This window comes from Myxine glutinosa, chromosome 6, assembly GCF_964187855.1.
Source record: "Myxine glutinosa chromosome 6, kmMyxGlut1.1, whole genome shotgun sequence".
In the NCBI taxonomy this organism is placed as follows: domain Eukaryota; kingdom Metazoa; phylum Chordata; class Myxini; order Myxiniformes; family Myxinidae; genus Myxine; species Myxine glutinosa.
Window position 1 is genome coordinate 100,902,657 of NC_136266.1, and position 24,802 is coordinate 100,927,458.

Genomic DNA, 24,802 nt, shown 5'->3' on the forward strand with positions numbered 1-24,802 from the left:
TCTGTTTGCCGAGACAATTTTTTATTTCCATGGTCCGTAATGTGCAACGATGGTCACATCATATTCCATTGTTATCGATGCCATTTAATTATCAGAGAATATGCACCAATATATGACATTCATTGTCCTCTACCTACAAAGATAATGTAATCCGCACTGCACTTTTAATTCCTAATCCATTCGAGGCAAGAATTATTCCTGGTGACATTTTTGTGCAGTGTTCTGTTTGTCTCTAGATTTATCTGGATTTACTAGAAATTAGTGGCGTGATATTATTTGATTCAGTTCAGATTAATTGAGGATCAAGGGTTGATGTTGATGAGGTTATGAGGTATATTTATATTTTATGTTTGGGAACCTAATATACATGTAATTGTAGCAGTTTTATTGATCAGATTATTAGCTTGAAAATTTGTCCGTTATAAACGGACAGCCTTGACATTTACGCCATTATAAATATAAATATATATATATATATTGTTGCGGATCTCAGACGTCGGCCTTCCCCTTATCAAGGGGGGATTAATCCCCTTGTCCTTTATCTGGCCGACGCGATCCTGGGGGTTATAACGTCCTTCCCGGGCAGCGTTAGGTAGGGTTTTTAGGACTAGGGATTCGCTATTACCTAAGTACTAACGCTGACCGGAAACGAGGAAATAACTCCCGCCCGAATCACAGATATTGATGGAATATGCCGAGCGGATAGCAATCCGCGATCCGAGCTGTTAACCAATGACTAGACCCGATTATAGCGGTTCCGAATCGTGCCACGCTTACCCAATTGAGAAAAGACTAGGACGATCGGATTAGGAAGAAACCAGGAAGAACAAGGTAATTTATTACAATTTGTACAAGAAGAGGAAAAGAAAGAATGTACAAGAAAGAGGAAGAAAAAGGACACAGGGCAGCCTTATTCAGTCTTAACTTATTCCCTGGACTCGGGCCCGTTCGCTCTCAGACTCGGTCTCAGACTCAGACTCACGCGGGGATGTAGAAGGTAGGGTGGAAGGTCCGGCGATGGCGTTCACAGGTCGTCCCGGTCCTTGACTCGTTCCGTGCAGCAGATCGAAACCCGGCAGGCAGCTCTCCGCGTAGCGCAGGCGCGAGTGGACAATTATTGTGACGGGGAAAGGTCGGTAAGCTGGCGGTTATTGCACGCTTAGCCGCGTACGTAATAAGTGTACCGGCGCCTTTACACGCGCTCCCGGTATCGCTGGGTACTACGCCACTTCCCCACTGATGTTACCACAGCCAAGCCAAGCCCCAGTTCCTTGCCACTGCCGTATGCACGCGGATCCTTGGATAGTCCGTCAATACCACGTAGGTTCTTCAGTACTCGACTCAACTCTCGAGCGCCTCTCCCTTCTCACAACTCGGGTGGAACTCAACTCGTAACTCGGGTAGGTCAAGCGCCTCTCTCTCCCCGCTCATAACTTGATATGGCAACTCCCTGCTCATAACCCGGGTACAATGTTCACAATCAGTCCTCCCCTCATAACTGAGGTGGGGCCTCGCGCAAGGGGTTATATTGCCAAGCCCAGCGAACCCTCTCGAATCTCCAGCCACGCCCTGTCAGGCGATCTCACCTCAACCCTGGTTGGCTGCTGAGGGCTTACCGGCTCCGCCTTGATGGCTGCGTCACGTGGCCGCACCTCCACCCTTGCGCTCCGCCCCCTTTTCGGGCCTTACCTCGTGGCCTCTGGGCTGGTTTGAGCGGAAGCCCAGTGAGGTTGCAAAGGCTGCTGGCAACCTAAAGGGCGAGGGCGATTACAGACTGGCTAGCGCTTAATCGCGTCGATGGAAGGGAGGCTGCAAAATGGACGGATGGGGGCCTACTCTTATTTGTTTTACGCAACGCAGTTGCAACTATTGGGAATGGCCTTATCCTAAACACATACTAAGAAATAACTACCGTCCTAAGATGACCTACGTGTTGCTTGTGGCCTATCTATGGGGTGCAACCTTTAACCTTTAATGATGTTACCTGTGCTGGGTTCTCAAAACCGCAACAATATAGTATATATATATAATATATTATATATATATATATATATATATATATATATATATATATATATATATTGTTGCGGATCTGTCAACGTACTAAGGGGGGAGGGGGGGGGGTGAAGACCCCGGTTCCCCTCAGACCACGGGTCCACGGCGTCGTCGGCTGCGATGAAGCTCACGCCCGACGGGTTGTGAAGCATCTTCAATTGCCAATCTCGAACAACAATCGGCACGGGCCTTTATCGGGTAGAATGTCCTTCTAGAATCCAGATAGGGCATGAAATCCTGGCAGGTTGTTAATCACATCCAAGGGCAATGCTGCAGCAATCTGAATGACGGGGTAGCACTTTATTTTGTTGGCTGTTCGTCTCCCATTGGCCGAGGTTGGTCACGTGTGGTCATTCCCCCCCACCTCCTTCGGGAAGGTTCCACGACCTACGATTGGTCACTGCTAGTCACGTGCGGTCATTGCGCCCCGCCTCCCCCCTGGAAAGTTTCATTCCCCGCCTCCTTTTGGAAGGTTTCATTCCCCGCCTACCACTGTCGTGGTTGATCACGTGGACTGTTTTTCCCCGCCCACGAACCAACGTCTTCGTTCAACCATACGAGGGGTTGGAATCCTGCCTAACTCAACGCATATCTGCTTTAATCACTACACAATGGGAAGGAAGCTAATCTTTACATTTAATAAGAAATTTAGTTAATAAGAAAATAAGAAAACATTTACTCTATCTCTTTGCTGATGACTCCACTCTCTGCCGCTCCATTCCTCTTCCCTCAGATCGGCAGTCTGCAGCCTCCTCACTCTCTGAAGACCTGGACAAAATCACAGACTGGTCAAACAAGTGGAACATGTCTTTCAATCCTGACAAATCTCACTCTCTTACTATGTCTCTCCGAAAAGATCGACTGGACAACCCTCCCATCTACTTTCTCAACAATCCTCTCCAAGAAGTTCTGTCGCTCAAGCTTTTGGGTCTCACTATCTGCCATGATCTTTCTTGGGAAAACCACATTTCCAAGCTGGCCTCCAAAGCCAGTCGCCGACTGGGCATCCTCCGTCGTGCGAAGTCCTTCCTCGGCACTCCTGAGCTCCTCACCACATACAAGGCTTTCATCCGCAGCTCAATGGAATACTGTTCTCCCCTATGGGCTGGTGCTCCTGCCTCACACCTGGCCCGACTTCACGCTGTTGAATCCAAAGCTTTCAAAATCATTGGAATCTCCCGCGATGAAGCTACCTCTGAGGGCCTTTCACTCACTCACCGCAGGCAGGTAGGTGGTCTTTCTGTCTTCTACCGACTCCTCTCCGGCCTTGCTCCCCGAGCTCTCTCTGTGCTCTGTCCCCCAAATATTCCTACAGGTCGCACAAGATCTGCCAGCAACCCTCTGATGGTTAAACTGCCGAAATCTCGGCTTTCTGCTCACCTTCACTCTTTCATTCCTCTTTTCTCCCGCCTCTGGAACAAACTCCCACACTCCCTTCAATCCCACTCCTCCCTCCAGGTCTTTAAAACAGCTGTTCACCACCATCTCTTATCTTCCCCCATCCAAAACCTTGATCTTTTCTACCCCCACTAATTCACCCCAGATCCACCTTGTTTGAAATTCCAACTTCTTTCCTGGAAGTCCTGGCAGTGTCCATATGTTTATACCTCTCCCACCCCCCCCCCCCCCCTTCACATGCCTCCCCCCCAAAGCCCTCTCCCTCCCATAGATCTCTCGATGTCTCCATGTCTCTCGGTCGCTACTCTCAAATGTTGTGTTTGTGTCCTTCCCCTCTCTCCCCATCTTGTCTACCGCTCCCGATGTTATTTGTTTTATGTGTCTGTTTGTCTTTCTGTGTGATTAATGTTCGCTCTTTCACGAGCCTCGATCTTGTATACAAAAATAATAATAATAATAATAATAATAACTGACTGATGCAGGCTACATGTTGTCATGTAATTAACTAGAGGGGGTGTCTTTTATTGCAAACCCGTAACAATATTTATATATATTTATAAACATTTTGGAAAATTTTATTATTATTTGTAATTTTTATTATTTTATTTTATTAATATTTTGTACATGTATATATATACTGAAACGCAAAAGAAACTTACCACCTTTGAAACCTTTAAATATCAACAATAACACTGCGTGTAGTAAATGTGTGAACTTATTTGTGGACAATAGTGTCCTCACTGTCAGACAAAACAGTCACGGATGGTCACTTGAACCTTCAATGGTCACTTCATAGCACAGCTGTTGAACAGCCATTTTGACTGTCAGTGATTAGCCAAGGGGTACGGGATGATTTTAATGAGCTGCACGTGATGTCTTGATATTGGCTTTAAAAAGGCCAGTGCAAAATGGGCATTTCAATCAACATGCCACGATTGTCAAGGGATCAACGGCAGCGTGCCCTTGGCATGCTGCAAGGCGGACTGAGCTACCGTGAGGTGGCACGTCGCCTTGGCTGTTCACACCAGACGATATCGGCCCTGGTGGACAGAGACACCCTCCACAACTCTGCAGATGACAGACCTCGATCAGGGAGGCCAAGAGTCACCACTGCAAGGCAGGACAGGCAGATGGTCCGAAGTCACCCTGCGGGATCGATTCCGTCCAGCATCCCGCACTGCGGCAGAAACTCCGGGGCGTGCAAACCCACGGATCTCCAATGATACTGCACGAAGACGACTGCATGACTATTGCAGTCATGCAAGAAACTTACCACTTGTTTGAAATGTAATAAAATTGTAACAGTTCAAAAAAAAAAAACCCAACAATTCCTAATTGAAACATTGGCATTTTATTGATGACATGTCAAGTTTTTGACCAAGATACACCATCTCATCAGTTTGTTCTACAGTACAGAACAGCACAGGGTGCAATGTCAGTCCCCTTTCAATAGCGTGTGTGGCCACCATTGTTTTGGATACAGGCAGTGCATCGTCGGCGTATACTGCCTACCAGTCTTTGGATGGATTGCTGCTGGATTCTGTCCCACTCAGTCCTCAATGTCTGAAGCAGCTCTGCCCGTGTCCTGGCCCTGCCAACTACGCATCTCCCAAGCTCATCCCACAGGTGCTCTATGGGATTCAGGTCAGGGGAGAGCACAGGCCACTGCATGGTGTTGATGTTCTCGCCTTGGAGAAATGCAGTGGTAAAGTGAGCAGCATGGGGACGAGCGTTGTCATGCTGAAAGGTTCTCAGTTCTGGGTGGTCTAGCAGGAATGGCAGCAGATGAGGTCGCAGGATGTTATCCACATACCGCTGGGCGTTAAGATTCCCGTCCACAACCACCAGTGGCGTCCTGTACCAGCCTGATATGGCGGCCCACACCATCACACTTGTGCCACCCCACCTGTTGGCTTGACGCACGCAACAATCGGCATATCGCTCACCAGTTCTTCTCCAGACACGCTCACGCCCATCAGGACTGTCCACACAGAACCTTGACTCATCGCTGAAAGCGACCTCGTTCCACTGCGCCAAGGTCCACCGCTGATGCTGCTGGCACCATCTCTGTCAGTTGCGGCGATGGGCAGCCGTCATCACGGGGCCTCTGTATGGTCTTCTGGCAGTCAGACCATAGTCATGCAGTCGTCTTCGTGCAGTATCATTGGAGATCCGTGGGTTTGCACGCCCCGGGGTTTCTGCTGCAGTGCGGGATGCTGGACGGAATCGATCCCGCAGGTGACTTCGGACCATCTGCCTGTCCTGCCTTGCAGTGGTGACTCTTGGCCTCCCTGATCGAGGTCTGTCATCTGCAGAGTTGTGGAGGGTGTCTCTGTCCACCAGGGCCGATATCGTCTGGTGTGAACAGCCAAGGCGACGTGCCACCTCACGGTAGCTCAGTCCGCCTTGCAGCATGCCAAGGGCACGCTGCCGTTGATCCCTTGACAATCGTGGCATGTTGATTGAAATGCCCATTTTGCACTGGCCTTTTTAAAGCCAATATCAAGACATCACGTGCAGCTCATTAAAATCATCCCGTACCCCTTGGCTAATCACTGACAGTCAAAATGGCTGTTCAACAGCTGTGCTATGAAGTGACCATTGAAGGTTCAAGTGACCATCCGTGACCGTTTTGTCTGACAGTGAGGACACTATTGTCCACAAATAAGTTCACACATTTACTACACGCAGTGTTATTGTTGATATTTAAAGGTTTCAAAGGTGGTAAGTTTCTTTTGCGTTTCAGTATATATATATATCGTGGTAACAGGACCCCTCCCTGACATGACATCTGACCTTTGACCTCTTCACCCGAAAATGCAATTAGCTCATGTCTACCTCACCATACAATATCACAGTTATCGTAGTTAGTTATCTGCAAAATCGCAGAGTTAGATTCCGTTGGCTCAATAGCGCATGGGCTGTCACCGCGTAAGTGATGGAGGTACCTGGGTTGAGTCAGAATTTTTCATACCAGCCACACGCAGGAATTTAAATCCTGTTTATTAAAAATTGTAGATGAGTTAATCTCCAATGCACTTCCACATATACTTGCATAGACTACCTCCCAGTCTTTTCACCCCATAGCCTACTTCCTTGTTTAAAATCTCAACTCAAAAAACAAACAAACAAAAAAAAACATTTCCTTCTCTGTTCTTCTTCGTTGTTCTTCTTCGTTTATTCGTTGTTCTTATTTGTTCGTTCGTTCTTTGACCACGTGTTTCTCCCCCATTTCCCCAGATAGTTTTCACTGTTATACTTTAAAATGATTAAACTTTCCCCTGAAGTACTGTATTCTGTCGTATATTAAAACACCTTTTTCTTCTTCTTCTTCAAAAGGTTGCTTTCGGCTTGCTCACCAAATCTATTCATCCCAAATAAAAATTCCATCTCTTACAGTGCCTCTTTCCTACATTCCCTAAACTCTCCTGCACTCCACCCCCGCTCCAGCGTCCTTAAATGTATTTTTAACTCGAAGGTCACAAGAAACTCATTTTGCAATAAATGTTCGTTTCCCATTAATCGTACACTTTCCAAAATCCAATCTCACCCCTCCCCTCCAAATCTTCCCCATTTCCCCTCCCCTCCAAAACTTCCCCATCACCCCTCCCCTCCAAATCTTCCCCCTCACCCATCCCTTTCAATTCTTCCCCCTTGCCCCTCCCCTCCAAATCCTCCCCATCACCCATCCCTTTCAAATCTCCCCACTTGCCCCTTCCCTCCTAAACTCCCCCCATACCCCTCACCTCCTAGACTCCCCCTTGTCCCTTCCCTCCTAAACTCCCCCCTAACCCCACCCCTCATAAACTCCCCCCTCGCTCCTCCCCTTCAAATCTCCCCACCCTCATTTCTTCTCCATTTCCCCCCTCTCACCCATCCTCCTCAAAGTGTCCTCCCCGCTTCTTCCCCCTTCCAACTCTCACCTCAATCTCCCCCACCCTTCTGCCTCGCTCTTCCCCCTCCTCAAATAACACCTCATTGTGCCCCACCCAATCACCATCAAACCTTTTGTCCACCCCATCCTTCCCTTTCTTCGAGCTATTCTGAAATCTCTGACACACCTTCAACAGCTCTCCCTACCTCTTCCTCCTCTTCCACATCTTACCCTACCCCTCCTCCCCTCTGTTCTGTATCCGATGCTCCCCCATCCTCTTCATTAACGGTATGGACCTCAAACATCTGGGGCCTTCGTTCAAACTTAACTGATCTCTCCATACAGTTTGCTTCTGACAAACCAGACCTGATCTGCTTAACAGAAACTTTCCTCCTTCATGATGTCTCTGATTCCTTAGTATCTCTCCCGGGGTACTCCCTCCTCCGGTATGATAGACCTGAGCCTCGTCCTGGAGGTGGGGTTGCTATCTTTATCAAAAACTCTCTTTCTCACTCGCCCTGCACTGCCCTCTCTCCACCTCACCCCCAGGAATACCTCTGGCTACGGCTTCCCCTTCGCTCCCACCTCTTGTTCATATGTGTGTTGTACTGTCCACCAAACAGTGATGACTCCATCTACATCTCGCTGTCTGATAATATGGATCAACTTCGATCTACTCATCCCAACTCTCTCTTCCTCATATGTGGTGATTTCAATTGTCACCATGCCAGTTAGCTGGGTATGGGTACATCTCTCACCAGCCATGGCTCCCCAGCAAAGGACTTCTGCGACTCACTGGGACTGACACAATCTGTCAATTTCCCGAACCGGATCTCAGTCAACGGAGCATCTTCTCTTCTGGACTTGGTTATGACTAACTTCCCTGAAAATGTCTGCTGCTCTTCTTCTGCTCCAATCGGCTCATCTGATCATGTGCTTGTTAAAGTGGACATCTCTCTGACCATTCTCAGGGAGCCTCCTCAGCGTCGCCGAGTCTAGCATTTCGCTCAGGCCAACTGGCACGGTCTTCAAGCAGTCATCAATCATCTGAACTGGTCTCCCATCTCTACCACCTCTGACTTCAACTCATCCTGGGAATTCTTCCAAAGTAAATTGCTCTCTCTCTCATGCACAGATTTATCCCATCTCGTCTTCAGTTGTCATACCCTTCCTCCCATCCATGGTACACGGAATCTTGTGGTGAGGCTGTTGTCCAGAAACAACTTGCCTTCGTCTGCTGCAAAGCAAATCCAACGGAAGGAAATCTCATTTCCTTTCACAAAGCCCGAAACAAGTGTGTGTCCACCCTCAGGAGAGCCAGGAAACAATATCTCTCCGTTCTCAAGACCGAACACTCTTATTTGTCTCCCTCTTCCAAATCATGGTGGCGTCTGGTCAAATCTGTTTCTGGTGTTTGTTCCCCCTCCATCCCCTCCCTTACCTCAAACGGCTACACAGCTGACTCCACACGTGAAAAAGCTGAATGCCTCAACTCTGTGTTTGCCTCTCAATCTTGTGTCCCAAACCCATCCCTCTCTGTACCCACCGTACCCAGTCGTACCCAGCTGCTCCTGGACTCTGTGTACTTTCCTTCTGACAAGGTGGAAAAGTTTCTGTCAACCCTCGACTCTGATTCTGCAACTGGACCTGAAGGCATCAGCCCACAGGTCCTAAAATCCTGTTCTTCCGCTCTTTCACTCCCTCTCTCTGTTCTCTTCGCCCTCTCTTTTGCTCAAGGTCATCTGCCATCTGCTTGGAAATCAGCCAACATCACCGCTTTACACAAAAAAGGTGCAAAAACAGATCCTAGCAACTACAGACCAATCAGCCTTCTCCCAATTATCAGCAAAGTCATGGAATCCATCATTGCTTCGGATATGAAATCTTTCCTCTTCTCCAATGGCTTGATCTCTGATCTTCAATTTGGTTTCAGACCAGGTCATTCTACTCTGGACATGCTGCTTCTGCTGTCTCAACAATGGATGGAGGTCCTCAATGCCAAACAGGAAATTAGAGCTGTCTCCCTCGACATATCACGTGCCTTCGATACGGTCTGGCACCCCGCTCTGCTCACCAAACCCTCCTCCTTTGGTATCCATGGAAATCTCCTCGCATGGCTGGCGGACTTCCTCTTTTTTTTTTCTTTTTTTTTGTATACAGAGTCGAGGCTCGTGAAAGAGTTAACATTTATCAAACAAACAAACAAACAAGCAAACAAAGTATATAAAAAGGGGAGCGGTCGACAAGATGGGGAGAGAAGGGGAGGAAGCACACAAACACAACACCCGAGAGCAGGGACATCGGGAGATGTTTTTGGAGGGAGAGGGCCTGGGGGGAGGCAGGATAGGTATAAAACGCAAGGACACCAAGGACTTCCAGGAAAGAAGTCAAAAGTCACCTCAAAAAAGTGGACCTGGGGTGAAATTAGCGGGGGTAGAAAAGATCAAGGTTTTGGATTGGGGAAGATAAGAGATGGTGGTGAACAGCCGTTTTAAAGACCTGGAGGGAGGAGTGGGATTGAAGAGAGTGAGGGAGTTTGTTCCAGAGGCGGGAGAAAAGAGGAATGAAGGAGTGAAGGTGAGCAGAGAGTCTTGATTTTGGCAGTTTAACCATAAGAGGGTTGCAGGCAGATCTTGTGCGACCTGCAGGAATATTTGGGGGACAGAGCACAGACAGAGCTGGGGGAGCAAGGCCGGAGAGGAGTCGGTAGAAGACGGAAAGACCACCAACCTGCCTGCGGTGATTAAGTGAAAGGCCCTCGGAGATGGCGTCATCGCGGGAGATTCCAATGATTCTGAACGCTTTGATTTCAACAGCGTGAAGACGAGCTAGGTGTGAGGCAGGAGCACCAGCCCAGAGGGGAGAGCAGTACTCCATTGAGCTGCGGATGAAAGCCTTGTATGTGGTGAGGAGGTGAGGAGGGAGACAGATAAGAGAGTTCTGTCCTGAGAACGGAGAGATATTGTTTCCTGGCTCTCCTGAGAGTGGACACACACTTGTTTCTGGCTTTGTGAAAGGAAATGAGATTTCCTTCCGTTGGATTTGCTTTCCAGGAGACGAAGGCAAGTTGTTTCTGGGCAACAGCCTCACCACAAGAACTTCATACAAGGCTCTCTAGTCATAGTCAACGTGTGGCCCTGAATGGGTTTCTCTCATCTCTTCCTCCGGTTCAGGCTGGAGTTCCCCCAAGGTAGTGTTCTGGGCCCTGTGCTTTTTCTGGTCTTCATCAATGATCTCTCCGACTCTCTTGAAAATCCTCTCTATCTCTTTGCTGATGACTCCACTCTCTGCCGCTCCATTCCTCATCCCTCAGATCGGCAGTCTGCAGCCTCCTCACTCTCTGCAGACCTGGACAAAATCACTGACTGGGCAAACAAGTGGAACATGTCTTTCAATCCTGACAAATCTCACACTCTTACGATGTCTCACCGAAAAGACCGACTGGACAACCCTCCCACCCACTTTCTGAATAATCCTCTCCAAGAAGTTCTGTCACTCAAGCTTTTGGGTCTCACTATCTGCCATGATCGTTCCTGGGAAAACCACATTTCAAATGTGGCCTCCAAATCCAGTCGCCGACTGGGCATCCTCCGTCGTGCGAAGTCCTTCCTTGGCACACCTGAGCTCCTCACCACATGCAAGGCTTTCATCCGCAGCTCAATGGAATACTGCTCTCCCCTCTGGGCTGGTGCTCCTGCCTCACACCTAGCTCGTCTTCATGCTGTTGAAACCAAAGCGTTCAGAATCATTGGAATCTCCCGTGATGAAGCTACCACCGAGGGCCTTTCACTTACTCACCGCAGGCAGGTTGGTGGTCTTTCTGTCTTCTACCGACTCCTCTCCGGCCTTGCTCCCCCAGCTCTCTCTGGGCTCTGTCCCCCAAATATTCCGACAGGTCGCACAGGATCTGCCTGCAACCCTCTTATGGTTAAACTGCCAAAATCAAGACTCTCTGTTCACCTTCACTCCTTCATTCCTCTTTTCTCCTGCCTCTGGAACAAACTCCCTCACTCTCTTCAATCCCACTCCTCCCTCCAGGTCTTTAAAACAGCTGTTCACCACCATCTCTTATCTTCCCCCATCCAAAACCTTGATCTTTTCTACCCCCGCTAATTTCAACTCAAATCCACTTTTTTGAAATACCAACTTCTTTCCTGGAAGTCCTTGGTGTCCTTGTGTTTATACTTCTCCCACCTCCCCCCCCCCCCCTTCCCACGCCACCTCCCCCAAAACACCCTCCCTCCCACACATTCCCGATGTCCCTGCTCTCAAATATTGCGTTTATGTGGGTCCACTTCTCTCCCCCATCTTGTCTACCGCTCCCCTTTTTATATACAGACTTGGCATTTAATATGGAAAAAAATTTTTGTGGGGGTGAACTTACTTTTCAAGATGTCTTAGAACCAAAAGTTCATTGGAATTATGTTGAAATTATTCTAGATTTTGTTAATGTGACCTTTAAAAGAAACAAAAACCACATTTGACATTTCGAAACAAATAAATTGATCCTTGAAAGTGATGTAAACCTATATTGAACTCAATTCATGGACAGTACTGTGTTAAACTTCTGTACGTTTTCCAGAAGTATCTCCCCTTATTTTGCACATAAGCCAATTTTATTTTAAACAAAAACAAAAGTTAAATTACGACTGGGATTACGGACAGTAAAATTAAAGTTCAGTACTTCGTGTAACCCCCACGAGCATTCAGGAGAGCACGTACACGTTGAGGCATGCTGTTCACGAGATTTGCCAAGGTTTGGACAGGAATCGCTTGCCATGCAGTCACAATAGCCTGCTGCAATTCACGCACAGAGGCAGGCTGCTGGTCCAAGTTGTCGATTTGATGTGTTAATTCTGCCCACAAATTCTCGATCGGATTCATATCCGGGGACCTCCATATGCTCTTCACCACGGTCAGCAGGAAAGTGTTGGGGATCATGCGAGCACGATGATGCCGTGCATTGTCATCTTGGAAGACAAAGTTTCCTCGAAAGGCTGCACGAACAAATGGAAGCAATGTTTCTTCCAGAATGGCCCTGTACTTGAACTGGTTCAGGTTTCCATTCAGAACAACCAGGTCAGTTTTGCCCCCTGCATGAAAAGCAGCCCAAACGGTCACCACACCACCTCCAGCTTGGACTCTTGGCACTATACAATCTTTGTTGTAGGCTTCATGCACTTGTCTGCGCACCCGGACGCAGCCATCTTGACGATAGACCAGAAATCTAGACTCGTCACTGAAGATCACGTGATTCCAGTGTCCTGGCTGCCATTGACGGTGCTCTCTGGCCCACTGCAATCGGCGCTGGCGGTGTTGTCTGGTCAGGCGTGGCTTTCTCAGGGGATGCCTGGCACGATAGCCTGCTTGAACCAGTCGTTGGTTGACTAGCCTTCTGGATACAGGCTCATTTGTCAGTTGCTGCCACTCAGCCCTAAGCCGATTAGCTGACTTGGTACGGCCATTGCGGACTAACCGGTGCAGCTGGCGATCATCCCTCCTTGAGGTTCTGCGGGGACGTCCTGGCCTCGGTATTGGAGTCGGGACACCCCTCTGAGCATTTCGTTTCAGGATCTTTGACACCTGACCTTGAGTGATGCCATACTGCCGAGCAATAGCACGCTGTTTCATGCCAGAATTTCGTAAAGCCACCACTCCATGAGAAACAGCATTGTCGAGTTGACGGACCATCTCCAGAGGAAGCGGCAATAACTTTTGGAGATGTGCAGCAGTTGTTTTCCACTAATACAGAACGCAACAACCCTTGTATACCCGACTGTGAAGCCAATCGTCAAATGCACCTGTCCGTACATTTTGCCACACCACCTGTGATATAATCCTGTTGTTGACTTCTTGCTGCGACAGACAATCAGTGACATGGTTCTTTTAACAAATAAATCACCAAAGTGTAAAAGAAACTCACCAGATTGATATACTGAGTTAAGAAAGTAAACCCAAGTCAAGAAAAAAAAAAATTCCATATTAAATGCCAAGTCTGTACTTTGTTTGTTTTTCTGTTTGCTTTGTTTGTGTGATAAATGTTAGCTCTTTCACGAGCCTCGATTATGTATACAAAAAAAAGAAGAAAAAAAAGCTGCCACACTGGTTAATGACCCTCTCAGACCACTACATTTTTGATGAACCCACTCAGCGCACATTGTACATTGAATGGAGTTCACTCCGACACCCTTCCTGCACACAGCACATGGCCACTTCCCAGTTCTTTCCACCTCACCACATGCTTTACCACTTGCCATCACCTTCATCTTTCCTATATTCACCTTCAGACCTTTTGTCTCCATACATTCTTTCCACTTGTTCATCTTTTCCTTCAGTCCATCCATACTTTCCACAATCAACACCAGATCATCTGCATACAACAACTCACATGGTAAACCCTCCTTTACGTTCTGAGCCAACACCTCCATCACAGCTACAAATAGTAGTGGATTTAGTACCGACCCCTGATGCACTCCCACCTTCACCTCAAACTCACCACTGTTCCCGTCCTTCGTCCTTACAGCTGTGTGCGCTCTTTTGTACATTGCCATCACTACTCTGATCAACCATTCCTCCACTTCTAACTTCCTCAATGCCCACGTCAATACTTTGCATTGAACCCTATCGAATGCTTTCTCCAGATCAACAAACCCAAGAAACAACTTCTTCCTCTGCTCCATGTACTTCTCCTGCAACTGCCTCACAATAAAGAGCGTGTCTGTCGGTCCTCTTCCTGGCATAAATCCAAACTGCATTTCGTCGATCTTCACCTTCTTCCTTATCCTCCTCTCCAACACCCTTTCCAATACCTTCATTCAATGCTCCAATAACTTTATTGCTCGGTATGAGCCACACTCCAGAGGGTTACCTTTCCCCTTGTATAGAGGGACGAGGCTACTCAGTTCCCAATCCACTGGAATGTGGCCTTCTTTCACCACCAGATTACAGATCTCTGTCATTCTCTTCACACCCCAACTTCCTGCTGCCTTCAACATATCTCCCACAACTCTCGTTAGCCCTCCCGCTTTTCTACTCTTCATTGCTTTTATCGCTTCCTCAACTTCCTTCTCAGTTATCTTCTCTGCCGGTCCTAAAACTGGGTTACTCTCTATGTTGCCATCCCATTCATTCCCTGTATTCAACAGCATTTCCATACAGCTTTTCCATCTTCCTTTAATTCCATCTGGGTCCACAACGATTTGTCCCACTTCATCCTTCAAGCAACTCACCGCCATCACATCACACCTCTCTTTCGATGTCTGCTTTGCAATCCTGAATACCGCTCTCTGACCCTCTTCCGAATCCAAGCGTTCTCCGAACATTTTCCTACATGCCTCCTGCGCCTTTGCTACCTCTTTCTTTGCAGCCTTCTTGGCTGCCTTATAACTTTCATGCTCTGCTTTTTCTGCTCCCGTACCCTTCGCCTTCTGCCACTCCTTGAATTTCTTCCTCTTCTCGTCAATCCTCTTTCCAACTTCATCATCCCACCACCATGTTTCCGAGTGCCTCGGTGGTCCTTTTGTCCATCCACATACCTCACCAACGGCTCCCAACAGACTATCTTTCATTGACATCCAACCACGTTCAAGCTCAACCACATCATCCTCTACCCTACTCGGCCTCTCTTTTAATGCCTCCCTTACTGTCACCTCTTTCAACCTCCACACCTTCATTCTCGGTTGGTACTTCAGGCAGTGTTAAGGTACCGCAGTGTTAAATGTGGAAAATTTCTGAGGAGATTCCGTTGGCTCAATAGCGCAGTGGGCTGTCACCGCGTAAGTGATGGAGGTCCCTGGTTCGAGTCCCGGGTTGAGTCAGAATTTTTCACACTAGCCCGCCGCAGGAATTTAATTCCTGCTTCCTGTTTATTAAAAAAAAAATATATATATATATTGTTACAGATACGACTTTGATGGTATGGTGGGCCGAGCGGGATGGCCGCCGTATCCGTACAAGTTACCCCGATTGCACCCGGGGTTGACTAATCGCGCTATGCTGGCTCAATAAGAAAAAGAAGACACCCGGCTGGATTACAATCACACAATACGACACCAGGGATACGGTTCTCAAAGGTTGTTATTACAATTGCGGAAGGTTTAGATTACAGGGACAAGAGGGAAACATAGGAAGGTGGGCACTTAAACACACTTATATTATCCCCGGACAGACGACAGGTAAACGCGGGACAAGGCTCACTCACACGGGGTTTGATGGCCAGGAAAGCGGGTAGCGATCGCTCCAGGTGCACCTGTGCTCAGGGCAGGATCACGTACGGTGGTGTCCAGAGATGCGTGAAGGTATCACAGCGCTTGTGGGTCGCGACTTTGGTCTCAAGCTGGGGAGGTCGCTCAGCGCTCGGGAGGGTGGCGTCTTTTCCTTCCAAGCTCGGGGCGCATCTCACGTCACGTCCGGCGCGGGGCCGCGTATATCCGGCGGGGAGTCACGCCCTCGCTCGTTAGCTCCGCCCCATATGGCATCGGCCCATGGCTTCTCATTGGGTGCGGGGGTTACCGGCTCCGCCCTTGACGAGGGGCCGACAGGGAGCCCCCTTCTGGGTAACCCCGTCGAGCACATGTTCAATGGCGGCCAACCGAGCCGGAGTGAGGACGCAAAGCCGCTGTTGTTGTGGTTGTTGTTGGAGCTTGAGATGATGGGAAGAGATGCGGGGAGGTATGGGAAGGTCCTAAACTCCTACTGGTGCCATATCATCACATTCTGGTGCAACGAAGAGTCATAATTAATGGAAACAAGTCCTTAACTGACATAGATTAAGAATAACTAGCAAGATGTCCTATAATTGTCTACGTGTGGTGCGGGGGACCTGGGCACGACATTTAATGGGGGAATGAAGGGGAAGATCGGCTCTAATGGGTGTTGTTTACAGACAATGGGACTAGGGAATGGGGTAAGGGGAGAGTTGGGGAGTATCGGAGAAGATAGGGGAATATTTACAAGCGGATATGGAGGTCAAATTCCATATTCGCAACATTGCACCCTTCTCTACCCTCGGGGCGTCCCGACCCGATAAATTTTTACCTACTTTAGTGTGGCACGCAATGTAGTTCCCTCTACTATTAACTCTACCCTGAGTGCGACAGTTTTATAGATATTCACAAATGAGTAAATATGTCCCCCTGCGACGTTGCACCCTTCTCCTCTCAGAAACACACCCACAGGATAACCGAATCCGGAAAGAATCCTCAAACTAAACATACAGCCGGTAGGGAGCATTATTTACAAGACTACGCTGATATTTACACTACGATCCAGGACCTGTCTTTGGAGGAACACATGCAGATGTTATGCATAGAGAGAGCGTGCTTGCCAGCATCGATACACCAACCCACGAGTGCTCTGTGGCCGACGGCCTTTAATAACGTGCAGAGCACCCTTCCCGAGCATCAAAAGCACCACCCCACCACCAATCGGTGCAGTCACCATTGTTCATTGGAATAAAAATAAATTCGACAACCCCTAACCCTGCAGGTGTCTCTTGCTCTTCTTGTGGTGCACTTGGTGGTGTTAACTATTAGTGGTTCACCTGTATGGCATAGGTGCCACGGTGATCCATAGGTCCATCCCCGGGTGGTGCTTGGCCGCAAACGAACTGCGGTCCATTGTGGGTGGCCACAAACATTGCGGTCCATATGGTGTACCGATCCAGGCAGCGAACAGCGAAAGTGCAGGCCCACAACTGCGTCGCCAGCACCTCTCTCTCCTCTCTCTCCACCCCAAAGCCAGATCCTCGGAGGTGGGAGACAACAGAAGAAACAAGTGAGTAAGGTGGTAAGGGCGCAAAAGTGCACGCAATACAAGATGATGCACACTGGGGGCACATGGGAACCAGGTGAGACAGGTACGTTCCTATCGTACGCCCCCCCCCCCACCAGGTAACCTACATGGCCCCTCCCTTACCCCTTACTGCATCCACACAACACAACACTACTCATAAACATCTACTTTACAAATCAACAAACATCCCTACTGTCTTCCCCGTTCCTCCCATATACCAAATTCGTCTTCTCTCCCTCCTAACCAATCAAATTTGCCATTTTCAACTCTCATCAAAATTTGCCATCTCCAACTGCACATCAAAATTTGCCATCACCAATTCATCATCAGTCCCTCCTAGGGAGGGAGAGATGGAATCACCCCAATGTCTCATCCACGTCGTGATGCGTCTCACAAATCCTCACAGCAATCTCATTTCCTGCAACAAACAAAGAAAACACAGGTGTGGAGTCATCATCATCACCACAGGCAAGTGGCTGCGTATGGTGCGACAGGTTCATCAATCCTAACTATTTCCTAAGTGACTTTAACAATTTTACACTACCCGGGGTCTTTCTCCGGCCAAACCATTGGCCCTCTTACACTATGGGTTCTAAAAACCAATTCCCATTGGCCAAACTGTGGTGCTCTTCAATTTGGGGTCTCACTCCCCCGATTCATCTCCCGGTGCCCTCGTACAATTTCTGGGCTGTGGCGTGTACCTCTCCCAGTGGGTCTACCCACCTGCACCCCTCCACCACTGCAGTTGCCTCCGAGCTTACCTGCTCCTTACCCTAACCTAACTACCAGGGGAAGGCCCTCTGGCTCTCTCCCCACTCCGTGCCCTCTCTGGCACTGGGCTGCCCGATCCACACCCGGGATCCTCAGGCACCCACTCACAACTACCGGCTCCCAGAGCCCACCTGCGGCCTCACCTGGCCGACATCCTCACAGTGGTGGAGTGCCCAACCAACTACACACACTAACAGGCTACACGCCCAGCCATTTCCACAACACTAATGCACCCATTCACAACACCATTCTGCAACCGCACCACAAATGCCAATATCCAACCACAATTTACCTGCACCCTCTACCTAACACTTACACTACCCGCCCCGGGTGCTCGTGAAAGGGGTCCACTCTTCCCCCATCCACACCTTCGCACCATGCACACCACTCCGTACCACTCACTCCAACTCTCTCCACACACCTGTACCTGCACACCTGTGCTCTCACACCTGGTGCCACCTGCACCCTTCTCTCCCCAAGCGCATTCGCGCTGATCCACACACTCACTACTCATACACTGCTCCACACACCTGTCCAGTTGCACACCTGTGCAATCACACCTGTTCAATTCTCACACACACGGCATCATCTCAGCTAACTACTCCCTTCTGAAACTTGCGCTTCCCAGTCGTCCCTTTAACTATTGCGCTCCCTCGTCATTATCATCCATACTAATCTACCTGCGTCCCCACTACAGGTATCAGTCACTAACTAAACTTAACGTTACCTAATGTCAATCTCTTCTAGATCCCTACACACCATATCCTAACCCACCCGGGCTAGTTTTCACTGCCATACACCCCATAAGCTATTGCTCCTTTGCCCCCCACATGGGAAGGGTGGCAGGGATGCCATCCCACCACATCGGGGGTCTCTCACTATCAATTTTGCACGTCAAATTTCAACAAATCAAAAATTTGCCAATCCTACTCATCATCTGCCAATCACTACTGCCAATCCTTTGCCAATCACCAAATTTTGTCTTTCTCCAATTTTGGGTCCAAAACACTAACCTCATCACCCAGTCGACTCACTAATACCTCTCGGTGCGCCAATCCCTGTCCAAAGCCCGGCTTCGTAAAGCCAAGCAATGGATGCTGGTTGTTTTGTGCCAGCGGCTGGATGCGTCCGGCATTCGGTGCAGGGAAGGAGGTTTACCCGGGCCGAGATCCCACGCACCATCTCGGCGTGGAGCCATCCAATGTCCCGATCTCGACCTGCCGGACTGCCTCAACAAAAAGTGGTCGCCATGACGACTCTTTCTATCGGGCTGTCTGCTCCGCTTATTGGAGCACGGACGCGGCCGTTCAAAGCGAGGCCCAGCGTGGGTCGCGCACGGCGGTCCTTTCGAACCCGCCGTGGCTCGGATCCCCGCTGGTTCTCGCGGCACGCGAAGCCCGGCACGCACCGAGGGCCCGCTTCGGCTAAAAGTCGACCTGACCTTTAACCCGTTCACCGTCGATGCTTCACCTGCTTGCTTACACCCCGCAGCCCGTTCCTTGCTCACACCTCCAGCCGTTTCCATGCTCCTTGTACCGTTCCTTACACACCCAGGCACACCCATTCCACTCACAGCCTTGGTCACACACCTGACCACCGAACACTTTGGCACACATTCGTTGCTCGCACACCTCACCAATACACCTCTTCGCGCCCCCTCCTCTGTGACAATCACAGGTGTGCCCTCATTCGCACACCCAACCACGTGCCTCACCACCAACTCCAGCGTGCATTCCCACTCACGCTCTACCATTCCAGGTGTACATCCTTCCATCCCAGGTGTACATCCTCGCTCACCTGTCACAACCAGCTCACTCTCCTTGTCACTCTCACTACTCTCACCTCCACTCGTGACAACGCACTCACCCTTACTCTTGACAGCACACTCTTTCCCCATGCACCTGTCCGTCACACACCTTTCTCGCGCACACTCTCCCGTTACACCCTCTGTAACACTCACCACAGGTGGACACTCTTCCTTACTTCTGACAGCGCACTCTTTCCTCATGCACCTGTCCGTCACACACCTTTCTCGCGCACACTCTCCCGTTACACCCTCTGTAACACTCACCACACCGCGCTTCCACGTGCTCCCTCGCACACGCGCTACGACCGACTCACTCTCGCCAGCACACTCACTCCTTGGCACGCACTTTTTCCTCACACACCCCAGAGTCGGACTTTCTTGCACACCTCCATTTTCGCACACCAGACCTGTCGCACACTTCACCAACGGCCTCTCACGAACACCCGGGTCTATCTCGACCCCCAAGCTTCTTAAATCCCCTGGCGCATCATACGCACGACCATATTGGTCACCACTTACACCGGGTCCTCTTCCTCTTCGCTTCTCCTCCATCACCTGCGAATCCCTCATCCGGTTAATGAGCACATCACGATCCAAACACAGACTTTGGACCAATTCTTTTATCTCCTCTTTTATCTCTTTGTTATCCCCTCTCCGTCGCTTCTTAATTTCGCTCACCCCTTCTTCCACTTCTTCTAATTTGTGCCTCACCTCTTTTATTCCCCGGTACGTCTCCTCAAGCTCGTCCTCCAAGGCTACCTTGACCGTTTCCATGTGCGTCCTCACCTGCCGGTCCTTCGTCTCCATTACCTCTATCACCTCGTCCAACCTCGTTGTCAGTCCCTCACGTACCATCTGACATTCCCTCTTCGTCGCTACCAAGTCATCTTTTAGTTCTTTCTGTGTCGCCTTTAAACCTCCTAATACCGCAGTGTTCCTTTGAACCTGCTCCACTAACTCCGTCTGTCCCACCGTCAGCTGCTCCACCTCCTGCGTCAGGTCCTCTATGCCCCCTTGTAACTTTACAGTCCCCTTTCTCACCTCCTTTTCCATGTGCTCCTCACAGTGCCTCACCTCCTCGCGCACTCCTCCGACCTCCTCACTCACTCCTCTTCTGATCTCCTCTCCCATCACTTGCATCTCCTGCCCAGATGCCACCCTCATCTGCTCCATTTCCTCCCTGTGAGCATCCAGTTTGGTTTCTACCCCCATTCTGACCCCCTCTATCTGCTGCCCCATTTGGTTAACTTCCCTTTCCGCTTGGTCCCTCATGTCCCTCAATTTGCCTTCCATGGTGTTTTCTAACCCCTCTAACCCATTTTTCACTCCCTCTATCTGATTCTCCTGGGCAGCCATTCTATTTTCTACCCCCATTAACCCATTTTTCACTTCTTTTATCCCGTTGTCTAACCCCTCAAAATTATTGTCTATCTTCCCAAATTTCTTGTCTAACTCCTCAAAATTATTGTCTAACCCCTCACTGGTACCCCTCGCTTCGTCCCTCATTACCCCCATTTGCTCACTCTGAGCCCTCGCTTCGTCCCTCATTACCCCCAATTGCTCACTCCGAGCCCTCGCTTCGTCCCTCATTACCCCCATTTGGCCCTCCAATCGCTCACCCTGAGCATCCATCCGGTTCCCCAACCGCTCACCCAATCGCTCAATTTGGCTCCCCATACTCATCTGTACAGCTGCCTGTAACTGCGCAATGAGGGCCTGCATGTCAATCGGCTGCATGTTAAAGCCCGCTGATACAGCCGGCTCGGCTACCGCACGCTCGTGCGAGGCGCCTTTTTGCGCGCCCGCTACTTCGTGCGTGACGGCGCTATTTTGCGAACCTGCCGCCCTCACTGCTTCGCTCTCCTCTTGTCCCTCAATTTGGTCCTGGATCGACCCTACCTCACTCTCCTTTACCGGACCCCAGCCGTCTTGATCCGCCATAGCGCGACTTTCAAAACTCGGTTTTTATTTTTTTTTATTTTCGTAAAACAAATTGAAATTTCGCCGTTATAATTTCGCGCGGGAAACGCGCTCCGAATCGATTTTCCCTCCCAAAATTTGGGCCTAACTAATTTAGTCCCGGGTTCGAATTCCACTCCTCGACACCAATTGTTACAGATACGACTTTGATGGTATGGTGGGCCGAGCGGGATGGCCGCCGTATCCGTACAAGTTACCCCGATTGCACCCGGGGTTGACTAATCGCGCTATGCTGGCTCAATAAGAAAAAGAAGACACCCGGCTGGATTACAATCACACAATACGACACCAGGGATACGGTTCTCAAAGGTTGTTATTACAATTGCGGAAGGTTTAGATTACAGGGACAAGAGGGAAACATAGGAAGGTGGGCACTTAAACACACTTATATTATCCCCGGACAGACGACAGGTAAACGCGGGACAAGGCTCACTCACACGGGGTTTGATGGCCAGGAAAGCGGGTAGCGATCGCTCCAGGTGCACCTGTGCTCAGGGCAGGATCACGTACGGTGGTGTCCAGAGATGCGTGAAGGTATCACAGCGCTTGTGGGTCGCGACTTTGGTCTCAAGCTGGGGAGGTCGCTCAGCGCTCGGGAGGGTGGCGTCTTTTCCTTCCAAGCTCGGGGCGCATCTCACGTCACGTCCGGCGCGGGGCCGCGTATATCCGGCGGGGAGTCACGCCCTCGCTCGTTAGCTCCGCCCCATATGGCATCGGCCCATGGCTTCTCATTGGGTGCGGGGGTTACCGGCTCCGCCCTTGACGAGGGGCCGACAGGGAGCCCCCTTCTGGGTAACCCCGTCGAGCACATGTTCAATGGCGGCCAACCGAGCCGGAGTGAGGACGCAAAGCCGCTGTTGTTGTGGTTGTTGTTGGAGCTTGAGATGATGGGAAGAGATGCGGGGAGGTATGGGAAGGTCCTAAACTCCTACTGGTGCCATATCATCACATTCTGGTGCAACGAAGAGTCATAATTAATGGAAACAAGTCCTTAACTGACATAGATTAAGAATAACTAGCAAGATGTCCTATAATTGTCTACGTGTGGTGCGGGGGACCTGGGCACGACATTTAATGGGGGAATGAAGGGGAAGATCGGCTCTAATGGGTGTTGTTTACAGACAATGGGACTAGGGAATGGGGTAAGGGGAGAGTTGGGGAGTATCGGAGAAGATAGGGGAATATTTACAAGCGGATATGGAGGTCAAATTCCATATTCGCAACAATATGTATATATATTTATTTATAATACAAATATAAATATATATATATATATTTAAAATATATATATTTATATTTTATAAATATATATATATATATATATATATATATATATTGTATATATTGTACACACACACAATATATATATTGTGTGTGTGTTTTTAAATAATTGTTGTTTGTGTGTGTTAAAAGGAAGACTGACTGATTTTTCCTCTCTTTTAGGCAGTAAAGATGCTGCAGGCACCAGAATTTTCCCCCTTTGTGGTTTTTGTATCACCTCCACCTCCAGCTCCAAATGAGGTAATTTTCTCCCCTTTTACCTACCCTGAAGGAATATCTCCGTGAAGACACCAATTTTGAGCTGTTTAGTCTTGGTTCAAATCCCAACACCTTTAAGCTGTTTCGTGTGGGTATGATTATTTACTCTATATCCCATGATCCTAGTGTTTTGCAGGCAGAGCATTAACAGATTAGTCTATTCATTATTGAACATTTCAGAAAAGAGTGTGTTATCTGTTGAACAGGAGGTTATGCTGGGATCTGGTCTGCTAGTTTTTGCCGCTGGTGAGTGTTAAACAATGCGTGGTGAATTGCAAAGAGTAGGCCATTGTGTGCTTGAACCCGGACGAAATTCCAAATTTGTGCCGACTCCCACTGCTGGAAAGGCAATGGCAAACCATCCAGTTTAGTCATTCCTATGAGACTGCCTCTACAACAACGACATGGTGTAAAGTGTGTTGATTCGAACAACAACAAGAAGAACAACATACCCAGCAACAATTGTGGATGCCTCTTCACGGTGGTTGTATCCCCTCCATTGCATGTAAGGGGCAAAATCGTCCCCCACTCTTCCCCGCTGCCCAGATTCGAAAAAGTTGTGGGGGAATTATGACAAAACTTGGGGGATGAGTTGGTTAGCTGTTCAGCCTGGCAGAGGTATACTCTCTACAGAGTGCCGTTCTAGTTTTACTCACTGTGCTTCCAATTCCCTTTCACAATTACAATTCTTGGTTGATGCTTTATTTTCTAGGATCCTTCTCTGCCAGCTCTTCGTGAAGCTTCACTTGCCCTCCGTCGTTCGGCTGCCCGATGCCTGCATTTGTCAGTCTCCCTATACCATGCGCACTCGACCTCGCGCTCTGCTGCACCGTCTCCTGTTAAGAAGATTTATGAGGCTTTCATCGAGGCACGATCAACGCCCCGTTGGGTTCCACTCTCCTGGCTTGCAGATGCTCCAAGAGACTCACCGACTTTCGCAAAGAGAGACTCTGCCAAGCAAAAGAAAGAGGGAAAAGGAGAACAACTCGTTGAGAAGAATGACAGCTCTGTTGAGAAGGAGAGCGAGGCAGTTCATGATAAAACAAAAGCACTTGTTCCATACGATCCTTTTGTTCCATCAACGAGATATACAACACTTTGATGTCAATTACTTTTGTTTTTGTCTCTTATCTGTCTGACTTATTTGTGTCTCTTTTTGTTTGTCTCCCTCTCTCTCTTGATAGTTTTTTTTTCTTTTGGATTTCTAATTTGCATTGCTTTCCAATTTCTGATTATACATGAATGTATTCTAATAACATGGTTGCACACATGGAATGTGCAGCAGGTGACTACTTGGCCCATCATGCCTGTCCCATATCTGCATTCCTAAAACTTAATCTAAACAAGGTAACACAGTCATGGTGGGGTTGAAAATGGGTAGAAAGATGGAGGTAGGGAGTACTACTACTATAACTAATCCGCATGCCCAGCTAAGGGGCATAGTGCCACCCTTGAGAGGGGTGGGGGAGAGGGGGAGATATTGTGGACCCTTTTAGGACTTTGTTCCCTTAGGACAGGGGGAACACGAGGTTATGGAAGGAATTTAGAATTTTTGTGCCATAGTGCCGACGATAGCTCACCTACTC

General features: G+C 49.0%; 1 protein-coding gene across 1 annotated transcript in view; it reads left to right on the forward strand.

Annotated features, from left to right (window-relative positions):
• The window catches only part of LOC137430116 (55 kDa erythrocyte membrane protein), a 138,924-nt gene extending 114,459 nt beyond the window's left edge, over positions 1-24,465 (forward strand). The window contains exons 8-9 of the mRNA XM_068120683.2: positions 23,121-23,198; positions 23,929-24,465. Of these exons, the coding sequence (XP_067976784.2) occupies positions 23,121-23,198; positions 23,929-24,318 (468 nt within the window). The 3' untranslated portion in view covers positions 24,319-24,465. The remainder of the gene's footprint in view (positions 1-23,120; positions 23,199-23,928) is intronic.
• Positions 24,466-24,802: the final 337 nt, after the last annotated feature.